Raw genomic sequence first — 17,349 nt, 5'->3', positions numbered from 1 at the left:
TGCGCACACCCCCCCCACACACACACACACCACACACACGAAAAGTAATGAAGAAAAGACTTTTATATATTTAGGAACTGACAACTTTATTGGAAAAAATGGTAAAATTGGAAGGAAAAAACTTAAGTGAATGTTTTGCAAGGGCAATACTGCAATGTGCATGCTCGGCATGGTGACCAGGGGAAGTCACCCAGTGGCTATAGGGCAGGCAGTCCAGGCTCAGTTCTTTTTGTCGCTGTCACCCAGGGTGAGCTTGTCAAAGAGGTCCTCTGCCAGGCCGGATTCCGGGGCTCCCATCTTGCGCAGCTTGGTGATGTGGTCCCCCAGCTCTTTGATGAACTCCACCTGCCCCTGCAGGCAGTGACTGCTCAGGAAGGCGCACAGGTGGGCGTCCTTGTTCTCGGTGGCCAGCTGGTGCAGGTCGAGTAGGCTCTGGTTCATGCTCCACTCCAGGTGCAAGGCGCACTCCATGGCCTTCAGGCCGTTCTCCCAGTGGTTGCGGTCAGGCCTGCTGATGTCGCGCAGGCGGAGGTGGCCCCCGCGCTAGTTCTGCAGCTCCATCAGCCTCTCCGCGTGCTCCCTCTCCTGGCTGGACTGCTGCAGGAAGAACGGGGCGAAGTGCTTCAAGGCCACCTCGTGGCTGCTGAAATAGGAGGCCATGGACTCATACACGTAGGAGGCGTAGAGCTCCAGGGAGATCTGGTTGTTGATGGCGCCTCGCATTCGGGGTAGTAGTTCTGGCGCGCGTACAAGGGCGGCGCGGTCGTCATAGCTGGTGGCGCCGGTGCAGCGGGTGCCAAGGCCAAGGTGGCTCGGAAGCAGAGGCTGAGGTGCGCAGTGGCGGGGGCGAAGGTGGTGGCTGCGGGGCCTCGGATGCTCCCGGAATGGGTGAGGAGGTCAGCAGGCTCTTCTCCTGCTCACGGGAATGTCCCCAGTTGCTTGGCGGCTGGCCGTTGGCGGTTGGACGTTGGCTCTGAAACCTGACCGTTAGCCATAACCTTTACCCCAGAAGTGGTGTGAGGGGACAGGTGGGTTGGAGGGGGAATCCGTTGGTGCCAGCGGGCGGGGCTGGGGTCCGAGGGGTCTGCCTGTCATTGACCTGCGCCTGGTTCCATCAGAGTCTGGGTGGGGCAGGGAGAATCTGCCCTGAGTTCCTGGAGTCTGAGTTTTTAATTTTGCAATAATATTTCTTTTTTGCAAGGACTTTATCTGGCCTCTAATCTTTCCCTTCTGTATAAGACATCTTTTATTTTGTATATCCGTTTTCTCCCCTAGAGTTTCTGAGAAAAATGAAGGTGAATTTTTGGTAAAGTTCTTTTCTGTTTCCTGTATTGCCTTTGGGGTTCCCCTGCCCCAGAGATAGTTCTCTTTGGTAATCATGAGCTTCTCTTAAACTTTCCTCATGTATTTGATAAATCCCTGTTTCATTTATATTTATGGATAAAGGACTCATTTGATCAGCCAGGTAATTAGCATGGATCTGATCGAGAGTTGTGATGTCCATTTCACTAGTAGGCTTATGCTCGAAATGGGAGGGCAGAACATGTCAGTTATTCAGTGGCTTTATTGTTTCTGGGTACCTGGTAAAGGTCAATGACAAAGGAAATCTTAAATGCATCAAGAGAAAAGCTATTAGCTACTTATCAGGTAGCAGGATTCAAAATTAATATTCAGAAATCTGTTGCATTTTCATACACCAATAACAAACTATCAGGAAGAGAAATTAAGGCAACATCCCACTTACAATTTCATGCAAGAATAACCAGCAATAAAGTTAACCAAGGAGATAAGAGACCTGTGTTCGGGAAATTCTAACAGATTGAAGAAAGAAAGTGAAGAGGATGCAAATAAAGGGAAGCACATCCCGTGCTCATGGATTGGAAGAATTTGTGTTTTAAAATGTGCACACTGAGATGCAGTCAAGATGGTGGAGTAGGTAAACTCTGTGCTTACCTCCTCTCACCACCATATGAAAATTACAAATAAACTACAAAACAACCATCATTGAGAATCTCCTGAAATCTTGTTGAATCAAAGCCCTACAACAAAGGACATACAGAAGAAGCCACCTTGAGACTGGTAGGAGGGGCAGAGATGTGGAGTGGGCTGGTTCCACACCCACATGTGACCATTAACAATCAGAGGGGTATGTCAGCTATTGAATTAACCCCCTGATGAGCGAGGGTTCTCAGCCAGTCCCCATCCTAGGGTTCCAGTGCCAGGAGAGATATTCCCATGATTTCTGGTTGTGACAACCAGCAGAGATTGCCTGACTGAGACAGAGGGCAGCTGCTATCCCAGGAGTTCCTTTTCAAGGGACCGAACACTGACTTACCAATGGACTCACTGCCTGTGAGCTCCTGCACTGGGGCTGCAGCTATAGAGGCAAACTCATCATACAGGGATGAACTCAGTTGTCTGGCTTCAGGACAAGGACTGGAGGGGACGCTTTCTCCTGGACGGAGGAGCTGGTGGAAGCCATTGTTTCTCTCTTGAGTCCCCACGCCACACCTTCCCAGTGTGCAGATGCAGGCAGCCAGCATATCTGTGTCTCCATCAAGCCATGTAACGCCATTGGTTTTCTACGTCCAGGTGATTCTGAGACAACTCCCCACCCAACATTTGGGCACACACTAGCTTCTTCCAGTGGCTTTTTTATACAAACTTCTTGCCGTGGCTCATGCTGTAGACTTTCCTATGGTCTCTCAAAGGTTTGCAGAACCCAGACAAACAGCATCTGGCTTGAACGTGTCCCATACTTCTTGCTGAGCAGCTCTAAGCATGGCACTAGTGGCAGCCAGCCTTGGTTCAAGGCTTGGCCTCTCAAGGTAATTCTGTGGTCAGCTCAGGAAGCAGCCATCTGCAAATTGCTGTATGGCTCCTGCAGGCTGGCTACATGTGGGCCACAGATTACAGCTGGCTATGGATCCTGCAGTGAGTCCTCTCTCAGGTGGCCATGGGGCTGGCATGCCCAGTGGTGAGCTTCCAAACTAGGTGGAACATCACCCAACCACCTCATAGGAAGACAAACCCAAGGGGAGGATTGGGCAGGCACCAGAGCCCTGCTGAGGCACATCCTGCTCTGTTAGGGTCAGACCCTTCACCACAACTCCTCCAGTGTAGTCACAGCCAGTCCCCACAACCAGTGAGCCTGAGGGTTAGTCCCCAGTACTGACATGCCAATAATAACCAAGGCTCAACTACAAGGCTCAACTACAATAATAACCAATGGTACACATCACCCATACAAGGGACATAGCTGGAGTGCGAGGCTCAGGTCACCAGGAAGACTGCGCCACAGAGCTCCACACACCTACAACATGAGGCCACTCTACTAACATTGGGAGATATAGCAGCCCTACGTAATACATAGAAACAAACACAGGGAGGTAGCAAAAATGGGGAGACAAAGAAACATGTCCCAAATAAAAGAAGAAAACAAAGCTTCAGAAAAAGAACTGAACAAAGTAGAGTCAAGTAATCCACCAGACACAGAGTTCCAAACACTGGTTATAAGGGTGCTCAGTGATCTCAGGGAGAACTTTAACAAAGAGACAGGAAACATAAAAATCCAGACAGAAACCATAAAAAGTAACCAGTCGGAAATAAAAAATACAGTAATAGAAATAAAGAAGACATTTTGGGGAATCAAAGTTGGTTAAATGAAGCAGAGGATCGAATCAGCGATTTGGAAGATAAGGTAGCAGAATACACGCAATCAGCGCAGCAAAACGAAAAAAGAAGTAAAATGAAGAGTGTAAAGGGCCTCTGGGACAAAATTGAGCATATCAAAATTCATATTATAGGGGTACTGGAAGGAGAAGAGAGAGAGCATGATATTGAAAACCTATTTGAAGAAATAGTGACAGAACACTTCCCTGACCTCGTGAAGGAAATGGACATAGAAACCCAAAAAGCACAGAGAGTCCCAAAAAGATGAATCCAAAGAGGCCCACACGAAGACACATCACAATTAAAATGCCAAGAGAAAGGCAGTTAGTTATCCACAAGGGAGCTCCCATAAGACAGTCAACTGACTTCTCAACAGAAACCTTTCAGGACCAAAGGGATTGGCGGGAAATATTCAAGGCAATGGAAAGCAAGGGTCTAAAATCAAGATTACTCTACCCAGCAAAGCCATCATTTAGAGTCAAAGGACAGATAAAGAGCTTCCCAGACAAGAAAAAGCTAAAGGAGTTCATCACCACCAAACCAGTATTACACGGAATCTTAGAGGAATTTCTTTAAGATGAAAAAAGGAAAGAAATTAAAAATAAGAATAATAAAATGGCAACAACTACATACCTACCAAGAATTACTTTCAATGTAAATGAATTAAATGCTCCAATAAAAAGACACCGGGGGCTGACTGGATAAAAGAAAAAAGTGTTTTACATGTACTGCCTATAAGAGACTCACTTCAGATCAAAGAAACACACAGACTGAATGTAAAGGGATGGAAAAAGATATTTCATGAAAATGCAAACAAACAAAAAGCTGGGGTGACAATCCTTATGCCAGTCAAAATGACTAAAACAAGGGCTATAACAAGAGACATAGAAGGACCTAGTAATCCCAGTTTTGGATATTTATCCAAAGAAAGTGAAAATGGTACTGCGAGGGCACGTGCTCATCCATATGTTTATGGAAGCATTATTTACAATAGCCGAGATATGAAAGCAACCTAAGTGTCTATCAGGAGATGAATGGATAAAGAAGATGTGCTACATATATACAATAGAATGGTACTCAGCCATAAAAAGGAATGGAAAGCTTCCATGTGCGACAACATGAATGGACCTAGAGGTTGTTATGCTTAGTGCAATAAGTCAGACAGAGATAGACAAATACCACATGATTACACTTATATGTGGAACCTAAAAGAAAAAAAACAAAATAAACAAACAAACAAAACAGGAACACACTCATAGATGCAGAAGGAAATCTGATAGTTGCCAGATAGGAGAGCGTTGGCAAGACTGGATGGAAAAGGTGAAGGGATTAAGAACTATAAATTGGCAGTTACAAAAGAGTCATGGACATGTAAAGTACAGCATAGGAAAAATATTGTAGTAACTCTGAATGGCATTACGGGGGGGGCTGGAGGTTAACTAGACGTGACAGATCACTTCATCAGTTATATCAATGTCTAACCACTATGTTGTACACCTGAAACTAATATAATATTGAATGTCTTGATGTTGTTGCTCTGTAATACAAGCTGAATTCAGGGAGTGTGACACCTCCAGCTTTATTCTTTTTTCTTAGGATTTCTTTGGCTATTCGAGGTCTTTTGTGGTTCCATACAAATCTGATGATTTTTTGTTCTATTTCTTTTTTCAAAAATACCATTGGGATTTTGATGGGGATTGCTTTGAATCTGTATATTGCTTTGGGTAATATGGCCATTTTAACTATGTTGATTCTTCCGATCCATCAACACGGAATGTCTTTCTATTTCTTTGTGTCTTCTTCTGTTTCTTTTATAAGTGTCTTATACTTTTCAGTGTATAGGCCCTTCACATCCTTGGTTAAGTTCATTCCTAGATATTTTATTCTTTCTGTTGCAATTGCAAAATTGTTTTCTTTTTCTGAGATTTCATTGTTAGTATATAGGAAGGAGTGGATTTTTGTATGTTGATTTTGTAGCTAGCAACTTTACTGCATTCATTTATTGTTTCTAATTGCTTTTTGGTGAAGTCTTTAAGATTTCGTATATATAACATCATATCATTGGCAAAAAGTGACAATTTAATTTCTTCATTCCCAATTCGGATGCCTATTATTTCCTTCTCTTGCCAAATTGTTCTGGCTAGGACTTCCAATACTATTTTGAAAAGCAGCGGTGATTGGGGATAGCCCTGTGGTGTTCCGGAAGGTAGAGCAAAGGGCTTCAGTTTTTCAGCATTATTTATGATATTGACTGAGGGTTTGTCATTTATGGACTTTATTATGTTAAGGTATATTTTCCTTCTATACCCATTTTATTGTGTTTTAACCATAATCTTCTCAAATGCTCTTTTTGCATCTATGGATGCAATCATATGATTTTTGTTCATATTTTGTGTGTGTGGTGTATCACATTAATCGATGTGCATATGTTGAACCATCCTTGTGCCCATGGGATGACCCCACTTGATAGCGATGTATAATGTTTTTAATACGTTAAGTGTAATTGGAAAAAAAGGTAAGAAATAAATTTCTGTTGGTCAAAAGAAAGAAATAAATGCTACTTGAATTGAATTAGGGAGACAGTGTAGACAAATGAAAGTTGTGGTTAATAAGATGGGTCAGACACAAATAATGTTCTTGTTCAGAAGCTTACTTTAATCATCTTGTAATTTTCTAGCATGATGTAATCATTTATGAAAATGATGGCACATTTTCCATGTTGAGACAATAATAGTTTTATATTCTCTTGCTATCTGCCCAGGAGTAAAATAGGCACCTTATCCAATTCATTGGTGGTGTCACGAGAGTTGACACCTGAGAGTCGTTGTGGGAACACATTTAAATTTTAAAATCTCCAAGAATTCATCGTTAGATATTGCCTCACATGGGCTGCAGTCTGAGACTGGTGCCATTTCCACTTATAGATTTGCACCATGTATTTTAAGGTAGCAGAGAAACTTAGTAAGTCCTCAGTGGAACCCAGAGAGGAATGCTTTGCAATCAGGTGTTCATCCAAAATCAAATAATGGTGTCGGTAATCATGTTGATGATCCCCATTGGAGGAAAAAGGCGAAAGTGTAAGATGCTGCACATGAAGCACATTACTCATTATTTATTTATTGAACAATCCTGGACTTTATTAATAAAACCCTTGGTAGCATATATTCCTTTTTTTTCCTGATATTAGGTTGGTGCAAACGTAATTGCGGTTTAAAACATTAAAAATAATTGCAAAAACCTCCAATACTTTTGCACTAACCAAATAGATGAATATCTGAATTGAGACAAATTTGACCCTCTTATTTCCAAAACAATGCAGGCACAGACTGCTTTTGACCCAAAAGTGTGTTACTGACCAAAATTTAGGAATCTACTGTGGAAAACCAAAATAAAGAATTCTTCTGCTGGTGAGATGAATACATAGGTAGAGGGAGGTGAAGAATATAAGCGGCGTAGCCATTTTCTATACGTTAAGTTTTGGAAAAAGTATCAATGTTATCATTCCCAGAAAGCCATTCATTTGAAAATGGAAATTAGAATCTGAAGGGAAAATACAGTGTCAGCAGCTATCGGTTAGGAAACAGAAGGGACAGTGTGATATATGCCCACTCTCATGGTGAGGACCCTGCCTTACACGTATTGTCGTGAAACTTATTGTGCTGGAACCTTCACAGCAAAGTTTCCCATTTCTAAAAATGATTCGTAGTGAAAGTGAGTGAAGTTTAGTTACCAGGTATGTGCTTCTGAAACAACATAGATGAGATCTCTTAACGTTGTTTCCAAAGCTTTTTTCTTGGCGATACTGTTCTGTGAGACGTGGTAAAAGAAGAAGAAAAAAAAAAACAATCCCATGATTAGAACATTTGGGAAACACTGACTATTCTTTCCCATGTTATAAATTCACAGTGTTAATTTTTTTATGTTAAAGATATAGAATTCCTAACATAAACAAAAACTGAAAAACAAAACAAAAATCCTGCTATTCTGATTAATACATTATATGTAGAGAGAGAAAGAGAGAGATGGCTTTTTCACTGAATACCTGCTAATGTTTTGTAGCATTGGCCGATACTGAAACACAGTCTTGGAAAGGCTGGTCTAAGGAATAAAAAACCTGCAAATTAAGAGGAAGGCACTTTCAGGTGTGAAGCGATGCCTGGGGTAGGAGGCTTCACCAGTCTGTATTTCCATCCAAGCATCTGCTTTTATTTTATCCCTTTCACCTTCTCATCTTTTTGTCTTTTCAGTAAAATCTGTACTAAAGATAAAAGAGAAAAGCGTCATTTACTATCCTAAAGGAGCTATTTACTGTAAATAGTTACAGTGGAGCCTGGTAAAGTGTGGTGATAATAAGAACACATGTTCTTAGGTTCTCTTAGTAGCAAATAACAAAAACTAAATCAAAGTTCCATACATAAAACCCAAAGGCAGAAATAAAACTAGGCTAAGGGAAGGTCCAGAAAGCAACCATATAATTTTCAATAGTGCAGTCAATGAACTGGTTTTCAACAAGTGCTGTCTTCCTAAGCAAACCTTCAGAATCTACTCTGCAGATTCAAACTGAACTCTGCACACACCGCCCCTCCACTAACACACATGATGCAGATGAAGGAAAACATACATAAGTGGATGTTCTGTACCTGCAAAAATGTAAGCCAGGCATTGGTGACCATGGTAAGTCAGCCCCCTGTCTATGGGAAAGCAAGCCTAAGGCTCATTTCCATTATCTGTGTTTGCTAGTATAAGCATGTCAAAGAGATACTCGACCATTGAGACTTCCAAAACACCCATATTGTTACCCAGAGTTCACATTAGTATCTGCATAATTTCATGGACATAAACATTTCAGGTAAAACTGAAGACCCAACTTTATTTTAATACCTGCCCAATCACATTCCCTACATTTCTTCCTCAGAGGCAACTGCAATCCTGATTTTCAGGCCATGTTTCAATACTTTTACTAATTCACCTGCACCCACCTCAAAGGACCCACCTCACCCCACCCCCAAATACCAGAGTGTTTATAAGGGGAAGAATTCTTTTCTGTTTTCCAGGGTCCCACGGAGTACCTTCTCCCTCCATCCACGGAGATCGGGAGCTGCATGTGGATGGGACATGGATCAGTGTAGAGGCTACTGGAGACCTGTTTTAAAACTTAAAAGGTGAGGGTTTTGCGCACCCACACACACACACACACGAAGAGTAATGAAGGAAAGACTTTTATATATTTAGGAACTGACAACTTTATTGGAAAAAATGGTAAAATTGGAAAGAAAAAACTTAAGTGAACGTTTTGCAAGGGCAATACTGCAATGTGCATGCTCGGCATGGTGACCAGGGGAAGTCACCCAGTGGCTATAGGGCAGGCAGTCCAGGCTCAGTTCTTTTTGTCGCTGTCACCCAGGGTGAGCTTGTCAAAGAGGTCCTCTGCCAGGCCGGATTCCGGGGCTCCCATCTTGCGCAGCTTGGTGATGTGGTCCCCCAGCTCTTTGATGAACTCCACCTGCCCCTGCAGGCAGTGACTGCTCAGGAAGGCGCACAGGTGGGCGTCCTTGTTCTCGGTGGCCAGCTGGTGCAGGTCGAGCAGGCTCTGGTTCACGCTCCTCTCCAGGTGCAAGGCGCACTCCATGGCCTTCAGGCCGTTCTCCCAGTGGTTGCGGTCAGGGCTGCTGATGTCGCGCAGGCGGAGGTGGCCCCCGCACTGGTTCTGCAGCTCCATCAGCCTCTCCGCATGCTCCATCTCCTGGCTGGACTGCTGCAGGAAGAACGGGGCGAAGTGCTTCAAGGCCACCTCGTGGCTGCTGAAATAGGAGGCCATGGACTCATACACGTAGGAGGCGTAGAGCTCCAGGGAGATCTGGTTGTTGACGGCGCCTCTCATTCGGGGTAGTAGTTCTGGCACACGTACGAGGGCGACGCGCTCGTCATGGCTGGTGGCGCCGGTGCAGCGGGTGCCAAGGCCAAGGTGGCTCGGAAGCAGAGGCTGAGGTGCGCAGTAGCGGGGGCGAAGGTGGTGGCTGCGGGGCCTCGGATGCTCCCGGAATGGGTGAGGAGGTCGGCAGGCTCTTCTGCTCACGGGAATGTCCCCAGTTGCTTGGCGGCTGGCCGTTGGCGGTTGGACGTTGGCTCTGAAACCTGACCGTTAGCCATAACCTTTACCCCAGAAGTGGTGTGAGGGGACAGGTGGGGGAGGGGGAATCCGTTGGTGCCAGCGGGCGGGGCTGGGGTCCGAGGGGTCTGCCTGTCATTGACCTGCGCCTGGTTCCATCCAAGTCTGGGTGGGGCAGGGAGAATCTTCCCTGAGTTCCTGGCATCTGAGTTTTTAATTTTGCAATAATATTTCTTTTTTGCAAGGACTTTATCTGGCCTCTAATCTTTTCCTTATGTACAAGACATGTTTTATTTTGTATATCCGTTTTCTCCCCTTCAATTTCTGAGAAAATGAATGTGAATTTTTGGTAAAGTTCTCTTCTGTTTCCTGTATTGTATTTGGGGTTCCCCTGCACCAGAGATAGTTCTTTTTGGTAATCATGAGCTTCTCTTAAACTTTCCTCAGGTATCTGGCAAACCTTTGTTTCATTTATGTTTATGGATAAGGGGCTCATTTGGTCAGCCAGGTAATTAGCATGGATCTGATCGAGAGTTGTGATGTCCATTTCACTAGTAGGCTTCTGCTCAAAATGGGAGGGCAGAACATGTCAATTATTCAGTGGCTTTGTCATTTGGGGGTACATGCCAAAAGTGAATGACAAAGGAAATCTTAAATGCACCAAGAGAAAAGCTTTTAGCCACTTACCAGATAGCAAGATTCAAAACTAATATTCAGAAATCTGTTGCATTTTCCTACACCAATAACAAACTCTCAGGAAGAGAAATTAAGACAACATCCCACTTACAAGTTCATGAACGAATACCCAGGAATAAATTTAACCAAGGAGGTAAGAGATCTGTGCTCGGAAAACTCTAAGACATTGAAGAAAGTGAAGAGGATACAAAGGGAAGCGCATTCCGTGCTCATGGATAGGAAGAATTTCTGTTTTAAAATGTGCACACTGAGATCCGTTCAAGATGGTGGAGTAGGTAAACTCTGTGCTTACCTCCTCTCACCACCATATGAAAATTACAAATAAACTACAAAACAACCATCAATGAGAGTCTTCTGAAATCTCGTTGAACTGAAGCGCTACAACAAACGACATACAGAAAGAGCCACCTCGAGTCTGGTAGGAGGAGCAGATGTGGAACGGGCTATGTGTGGAACCCACATATGACTATTAAAAATCAGAAGGGATATGTCACCTGTTGAGTTAACCCCCTGATGAGCAAGGGTTCCCAGCTGCTCCCCATCCTTGGGTTCCAAGGCCAGGGAGAGATGTCCCCATAAGTTCTGGTTGTGAAAACTAGTGGAGATTGACTGACTAAGACAGAGGTCAGCTGCTTTCCCAGGAGCTCCTCTTCAAGGGACTGCGTATTGACTTACCAATGGACTCACTGGCTGTGAGCTCCTGCATGGGACTGCAGGTATAGAGGCGACCGCATCATACATCGGTGAACTGAGTTGTCTGGCTTCAGGACAAGGGCTGGAGGTGACGCTTTGTCTCAGACAGAGGAGCTGGTTGAAGCCATTGTTTCTCTCTTGAGCCCCTCCCCCCAACTTCCTAGTGTGCAGATGCAGGAAGCCACCATATCTGTATCTCCATCAAGCCAGCTAACACCATTGGTTTTCTATGTCCAGGTGATTCTGAGACCACGCCCCATGCAAAATTTGGGCACACTCTAGCTGCTTCCAGTGGCTTTTTCATACCAATTGCCAGCCGTGGCTCATGCTGTAGAATTTCCTGTGGTCTCTCAAAGGTTCACGGAACCCAGACAACAAGCATCTAGCTTGAGCATGTCCTGTACATCTTGCTGAGAAGCTCTAAGCCTAGCACTAGTGGCGGCCAGCCTTGGTTCATGGTTTGGCCTCTCAAGGTATTTCCATGCACGGCTTGGGCAGCAGACATATGCAGATTGCTTTATGGCTCCTGCTGGATGGCTACAGGTGGGCCACAGACTACAGCAGAAGACTACCTGCAGTGGGTCCTCTCCCAGGTGACCTGGGGCTGGCATGCCCAGTGGTGAGCTTCCAAACAAGGTAGAGCATCTCCCAACCACCTCCAAGGACGACACACCCAACGGGCAGATTGGGCAGGCACCAGAGCTCTGCTGAGTCACATCCTGCTCTGTTAAGGTCAGACTTTTTACCACAGCTCCTCCACTATAGTCACAGCCAGTCCCCACAACCAGTGAGCCTGAGGGTTAGTCCCTACTATTGACATGCCAATAATAACAATGCTTTACTACAAGAGGAGGGTACACACAATCCACACAAGGAACACAGCTGGAGTGCTAGGTTCAGGTGACCAGGAAGACTACGCCACTGAGCTCCCTAGCATACCTACTACATGAGGCCAGTCTACTAACAACGGGAGACATAGGAGCCCTACGTAATACATAGAAACAAACACAGGCAGTTAGCCAAAATATGGAGACAAAGAAACGTGTCCCAAATAAAAGAACTAAACAAGCCTTCAGAAAAAGAACTGAACAAAGTAGAGGCAAGTAATCTACCAGACACTGGTTATATGGATGCTCAATGATCTCAGGGAGGACTTTAACAAAGAGATAGGAAACATAAAAATCCAGACAGAAACCATAAAAAGTATCCAATCGGAAATAAAAAATACAGTAACAGAAGTGAAGAAAACATTGTAGGGAATCAGTAGTAGGTTAGATGAAGCAGGGGATCGAATCAGCGATTTAGAATGTGAGATAGTGGAACACACCCAATCAGAACAGCAAAAAGAAAAAAAGAAGCCAAAGAAATAAAATTAGGAGAGCCTAAGGGGCCTCTGGCACAACATGGAGCATAACAACATTGGCATTATAGGGGTACCGGAGTGAGAAGAGAGAGAGCATCGGATTGAAAACCTGTTTGAAGAAATAATGACAGAACACTTCCCTGACCTGGTGAAGGAAATAGACATAGAAACCCAAAAAGCACAGAGAGTCCCAAAGGAGATGAACTCAAAGAGGCCCACACAAAGACATATCATAATTAAAATGCCAAAGGTTAAAGACAAAGAGGGAATCTTAAAAGCAGCAAGAGAAAGGCAGTTAGTTATCCACAAGGGAGCTCCCATAAGACAGTCAACTGACTTCTCAACAGAAGCCTTTCAGGACCAAAGGGATTGGCAGGAAAAATTCAAGGCAATGGAAAGCAAGGGTCTAAAAACAAGATTACTCTACCCAGCAAAGACATCATTTAGAATCAAAGGACAGATAAAGAGCTTCCCAGACAAGAAAAAGCTAAAGGAGTTCATCACCACCAAACCAGTATTACACGGAATCTTAGAGGAATTTCTTTAAGATGAAAAAAGGAAAGAAATTAAAAATAAGAATAATAAAATGGCAACAACTACATACCTACCAAGAATTACTTTCAATGTAAAAGAATTAAATGCTCCAATAAAAAGACACCGGGGGCTGACTGGATAAAAGAAAAAAGTGTTTTACATGTACTGCCTATAAGAGACTCACTTCAGATCAAAGAAACACACAGACTGAATGTAAAGGGATGGAAAAAGATATTTCATGAAAATGCAAACAAACAAAAAGCTGGGGTGACAATCCTTATGCCAGTCAAAATGACTAAAACAAGGGCTATAACAAGAGACATAGAAGGACCTAGTAATCCCAGTTTTGGATATTTATCCAAAGAAAGTGAAAATGGTACTGCGAGGGCACATGCTCATCCATATGTTTATGGAAGCATTATTTACAATAGCCGAGATATGAAAGCAACCTAAGTGTCTATCAGTAGATGAATGGATAAAGAAGATGTGCTACATATATACAACAGAATGGTACTCAGCCATAAAAAGGAATGGAAAGCTTCCATGTGCGACAACATGAATGGACCTAGAGGTTGTTATGCCTAGTGCAATAAGTCAGACAGAGATAGACAAATACCATATGATTACACTTATATGTGGAACCTAAAAGAAAAAAAACAAAATAAACAAACAAAACAGGAACACACTCATAGGTACAGAAGGAAATCTGATAGTTGCCAGATAGGAGAGCGTTGGCAAGACTGGATGGAAAAGGTGAAGGGATTAAGAACTATAAATTGGCAGTTACAAAAGAGTCATGGGCAAGTAAAGTACAGCATAGAAAAATGTTGTAGTAACTCTGAATGGCATTACGGGGGGGTCTGGAGGTTAACTAGACGTGACAGAGAGCTCACTTCATCAGTTATATCAATGTCTAACCACTATGTTGTACACCTGAAACTAATATACTATTGAACGTCTTGATTTTGTTGCTCTGTAATACAAGCTGAAGTCAGGGAATGTGATACATCCAGCTTAATCTTTTTTCTTAGGATTTCTTTGGCTCTTCGAGGTCTTTTGTGGTTCCATACAAATCTGATGATTTTTTTGTTCTATTTCTTTTTTTAAAAACTGCCATTGTGATTTTGATGGGGATTGCTTTAAATCTGTGTATTGCTTTGGGTAATATGGCCATTTTAACTATGTTGATTCTTCCGATCCATCAACACGGAATGTCTTTCCATTTCTTTGTGTCTTCTTCAATTTCTTTTATAAGCGTCTTATACTTTTCAGTGTATAGGCCCTTCACATCCTTGGTTAAGTTCATTCCTAGATATTTTATTCTTTTTGTTGCAATTGCAAAAATGTCTTTTTTTTCTTTTTCTGAGATTTCATTGTTAGTATATAGGAAGGAGTGGATTTTTGTACGTTGATTTTGTAGCCGGCAACTTTACTGCATTCATTTATTGTTTCTAACAGCTTTTTGGTGAAGTCTTGAAGATTTATTATATATAACATATCATTGGCAAAAAGTGACAATTTAATTTCTTCATCCCCAATTCGGATGCCTATTATTTCCTTCTCTTGCCAAATTGTTCTGGCTAGGACTTCCAATACTATTTTGAAAAGCAGCGGTGATTGGGGATAGCCCTATGGTGTTCCTGAAGGTAGAGCAAAGGGCTTCAGTTTTTCAGCATTATTTATGATATTGACTGAGGGTTTGTCATTTATGGACTTTATTATGTTAAGGTATATTTTCCTTCTATACCCATTTTATTGTGTTTCAACCATAATCTTCTCAAATGCTCTTTTTGCATCTATGGATGTAATCATATGATTTTTGTTCATTTTGTGTGTGTGGTGTATCACATTGATCGATGTGCATATGTTGAACCATCCTTGTGCCCATGGGATGACCCCACTTCATAGTGATTTATAATGTTTTTAATACATTAAGTGTAATTGGAAAAAAAGGTAAGAAATAAATTTCTGTTGGTCAAAAGAAAGAAATAAATGCTACTTGAATTGAATTAGGGAGACAGTGTAGACAAATGAAAGTTGTGGTTAATAAGATGGGTCAGACACAAATAATGTTCTTGTTCAGAAGCTTACTTTAATCATCTTGTAATTTTCTAGCATGATGTAATCATTTATGAAAATGATGGCACATTTTCCATGTTGAGACAATAATAGTTTTATATTCTCTTGCTATCTGCCCAGGAGTAAAATAGGCACCTTATCCAATTCATTGGTGGTGTCACGAGAGTTGACACCTGAGAGTCGTTGTGGGAACACATTTAAATTTTAAAATCTCCAAGAATTCATCGTTAGATATTGCCTCACATGGGCTGCAGTCTGAGACTGGTGCCATTTCCACTTATAGATTTGCACCATGTATTTTAAGGTAGCAGAGAAACTTAGTAAGTCCTCAGTGGAACCCAGAGAGGAATGCTTTGCAATCAGGTGTTCATCCAAAATCAAATAATGGTGTCGGTAATCATGTTGATGATCCCCATTGGAGGAAAAAGGCGAAAGTGTAAGATGCTGCACATGAAGCACATTACTCATTATTTATTTATTGAACAATCCTGGACTTTATTAATAAAACCCTTGGTAGCATATATTCCTTTTTTTCCCTGATATTAGGTTGGTGCAAACGTAATTGCGGTTTAAAACATTAAAAATAATTGCAAAAACCTCCAATACTTTTGCACTAACCAAATAGATGAATATCTGAATTGAGACAAATTTGACCCTCTTATTTCCAAAACAATGCAGGCACAGACTGCTTTTGACCCAAAGGTGTGTTACTGACCAAAATTTAGGAATCTACTGTGGAAAACCAAAATAAAGAATTCTTCTGCTGGTGAGATGAATACATAGGTAGAGGGAGGTGAAGAATATAAGCGGCGTAGCCATTCTCTATACGTTAAGTTTTGGAAAAAGTATCAATGTTATCATTCCCAGAAAGCCATTCATTTGAAAATGGAAATTAGAATCTGAAGGGAAAATACAGTGTCAGCAGCTATCGGTTAGGAAACAGAAGGGACAGTGTGATATATGCCCACTCTCATGGTGAGGACCCTGCCTTACACGTATTGTCGTAAAACTTATTGTGCTGGAACCTTCACAGCAAAGTTTCCCATTTCTAAAAATGATTCGTAGTGAAAGTGAGTGAAGTTTAGTTACCAGGTATGTGCTTCTGAAACAACATAGATGAGATCTCTTAACGTTGTTTCCAAAGCTTTTTTCTTGGCGATACTGTTCTGTGAGTCGTGGTAAAAGAAGAAGAAAAAAAAAAACAATCCTGTGATAAGAACATTTGGGAAACACTGACTATTCTTTCCCATGTTATAAATTGACAGTTTGTGTTTTTTTATGTTAAAGATATAGAATTCCTAGCGTAAACAAAAACTGAAAAAAACAAAAATCCTGCTATTCTGATTAATACATTATATGTAGAGAGAGAAAGAGAGAGATGGCTTTTTCACTGAATACCTGCTAATGATTTGTAGCATTGGCCGATACTGAAACACAGTCTTGGAAAGGCTGGTCTAAGGAATGAAAAACCTGCAAATTAAAAGGAAGGCACTTTCAGGTGTGAAGCGATGCCTAGGGTAGGAGGCTTCACCAGTCTGTATTTCCATCCAAGCATCTGCTTTTATCTTATCCCTTTCACCCTTTCATCTTTTTGTCTTTTCAGTAAAATCTGTATACAGATAAAGAGAAAAGTGTCATTTACTATCCTAAAGGAGCTATTTACTGTAAATAGTTACAGTGCAGCCTGGTAAAGATGTGGTGATAATAAGACACATATGAGCTTAGGCTCTTTTGGTAGCAAATAACAAAACCTAATCAATGTTGGATACATGAAATCCAAAGGCAGAAATAAAAGCAGCCTAAAGAAAGGTCCTGAAAACATCCATAACGTTTTCAATAATGCAGTCATGAACTGGTTTTCAACAAGTGCTGTCTTCCTAGGCAAACATTCAGAATCTACTCTACAGATTCAAACTGAACTCTGCACACACCGCCCCTCCACTAACACACATGATGCAGATGAAGGAAAACATACATAAGTGGATGTTCTGTACCTGTAACGTGTATGCCAGGCATTGGTGACCATGGTAAGTCAGCCGTCTGTCAGCCTAAGGCTCATTTCCATCATCAGTTTTGCCCAGTGTTAGCTTGTCAAAGAGATACTCTACCATTCAGACTTCCAAAACATCCATCTTGCTACACAGAGTTCACATTACAGTCTGCATAATTTCATGGACATAAACATTTTGGGTAAAGCTGAAAA

At 42.2% G+C, this 17,349-nt stretch overlaps 1 protein-coding gene and 1 pseudogene across 1 annotated transcript; both read right to left on the bottom strand.

The window, feature by feature from the left end:
- Positions 1–219: 219 nt before the first annotated feature.
- Positions 220–785, bottom strand: LOC117026235 (ferritin heavy chain-like; annotated as a pseudogene).
- Positions 786–9,049: 8,264 nt separating this feature from the next.
- LOC117026194 (ferritin heavy chain-like) lies at positions 9,050–9,600 on the bottom strand. The gene is given in 2 exon segments (XM_033112787.1): positions 9,050–9,546; positions 9,549–9,600. Coding segments are annotated over 2 exon segments (549 nt in total).
- Between the last annotated feature and the right edge of the window lie 7,749 nt (positions 9,601–17,349).

The sequence above is a fragment of the Rhinolophus ferrumequinum genome, chromosome X (genome assembly GCF_004115265.2).
Source record: "Rhinolophus ferrumequinum isolate MPI-CBG mRhiFer1 chromosome X, mRhiFer1_v1.p, whole genome shotgun sequence".
In the NCBI taxonomy this organism is placed as follows: Eukaryota; Metazoa; Chordata; class Mammalia; order Chiroptera; family Rhinolophidae; genus Rhinolophus; species Rhinolophus ferrumequinum.
This window is presented reverse-complemented; position numbering and strand designations above follow the sequence as displayed.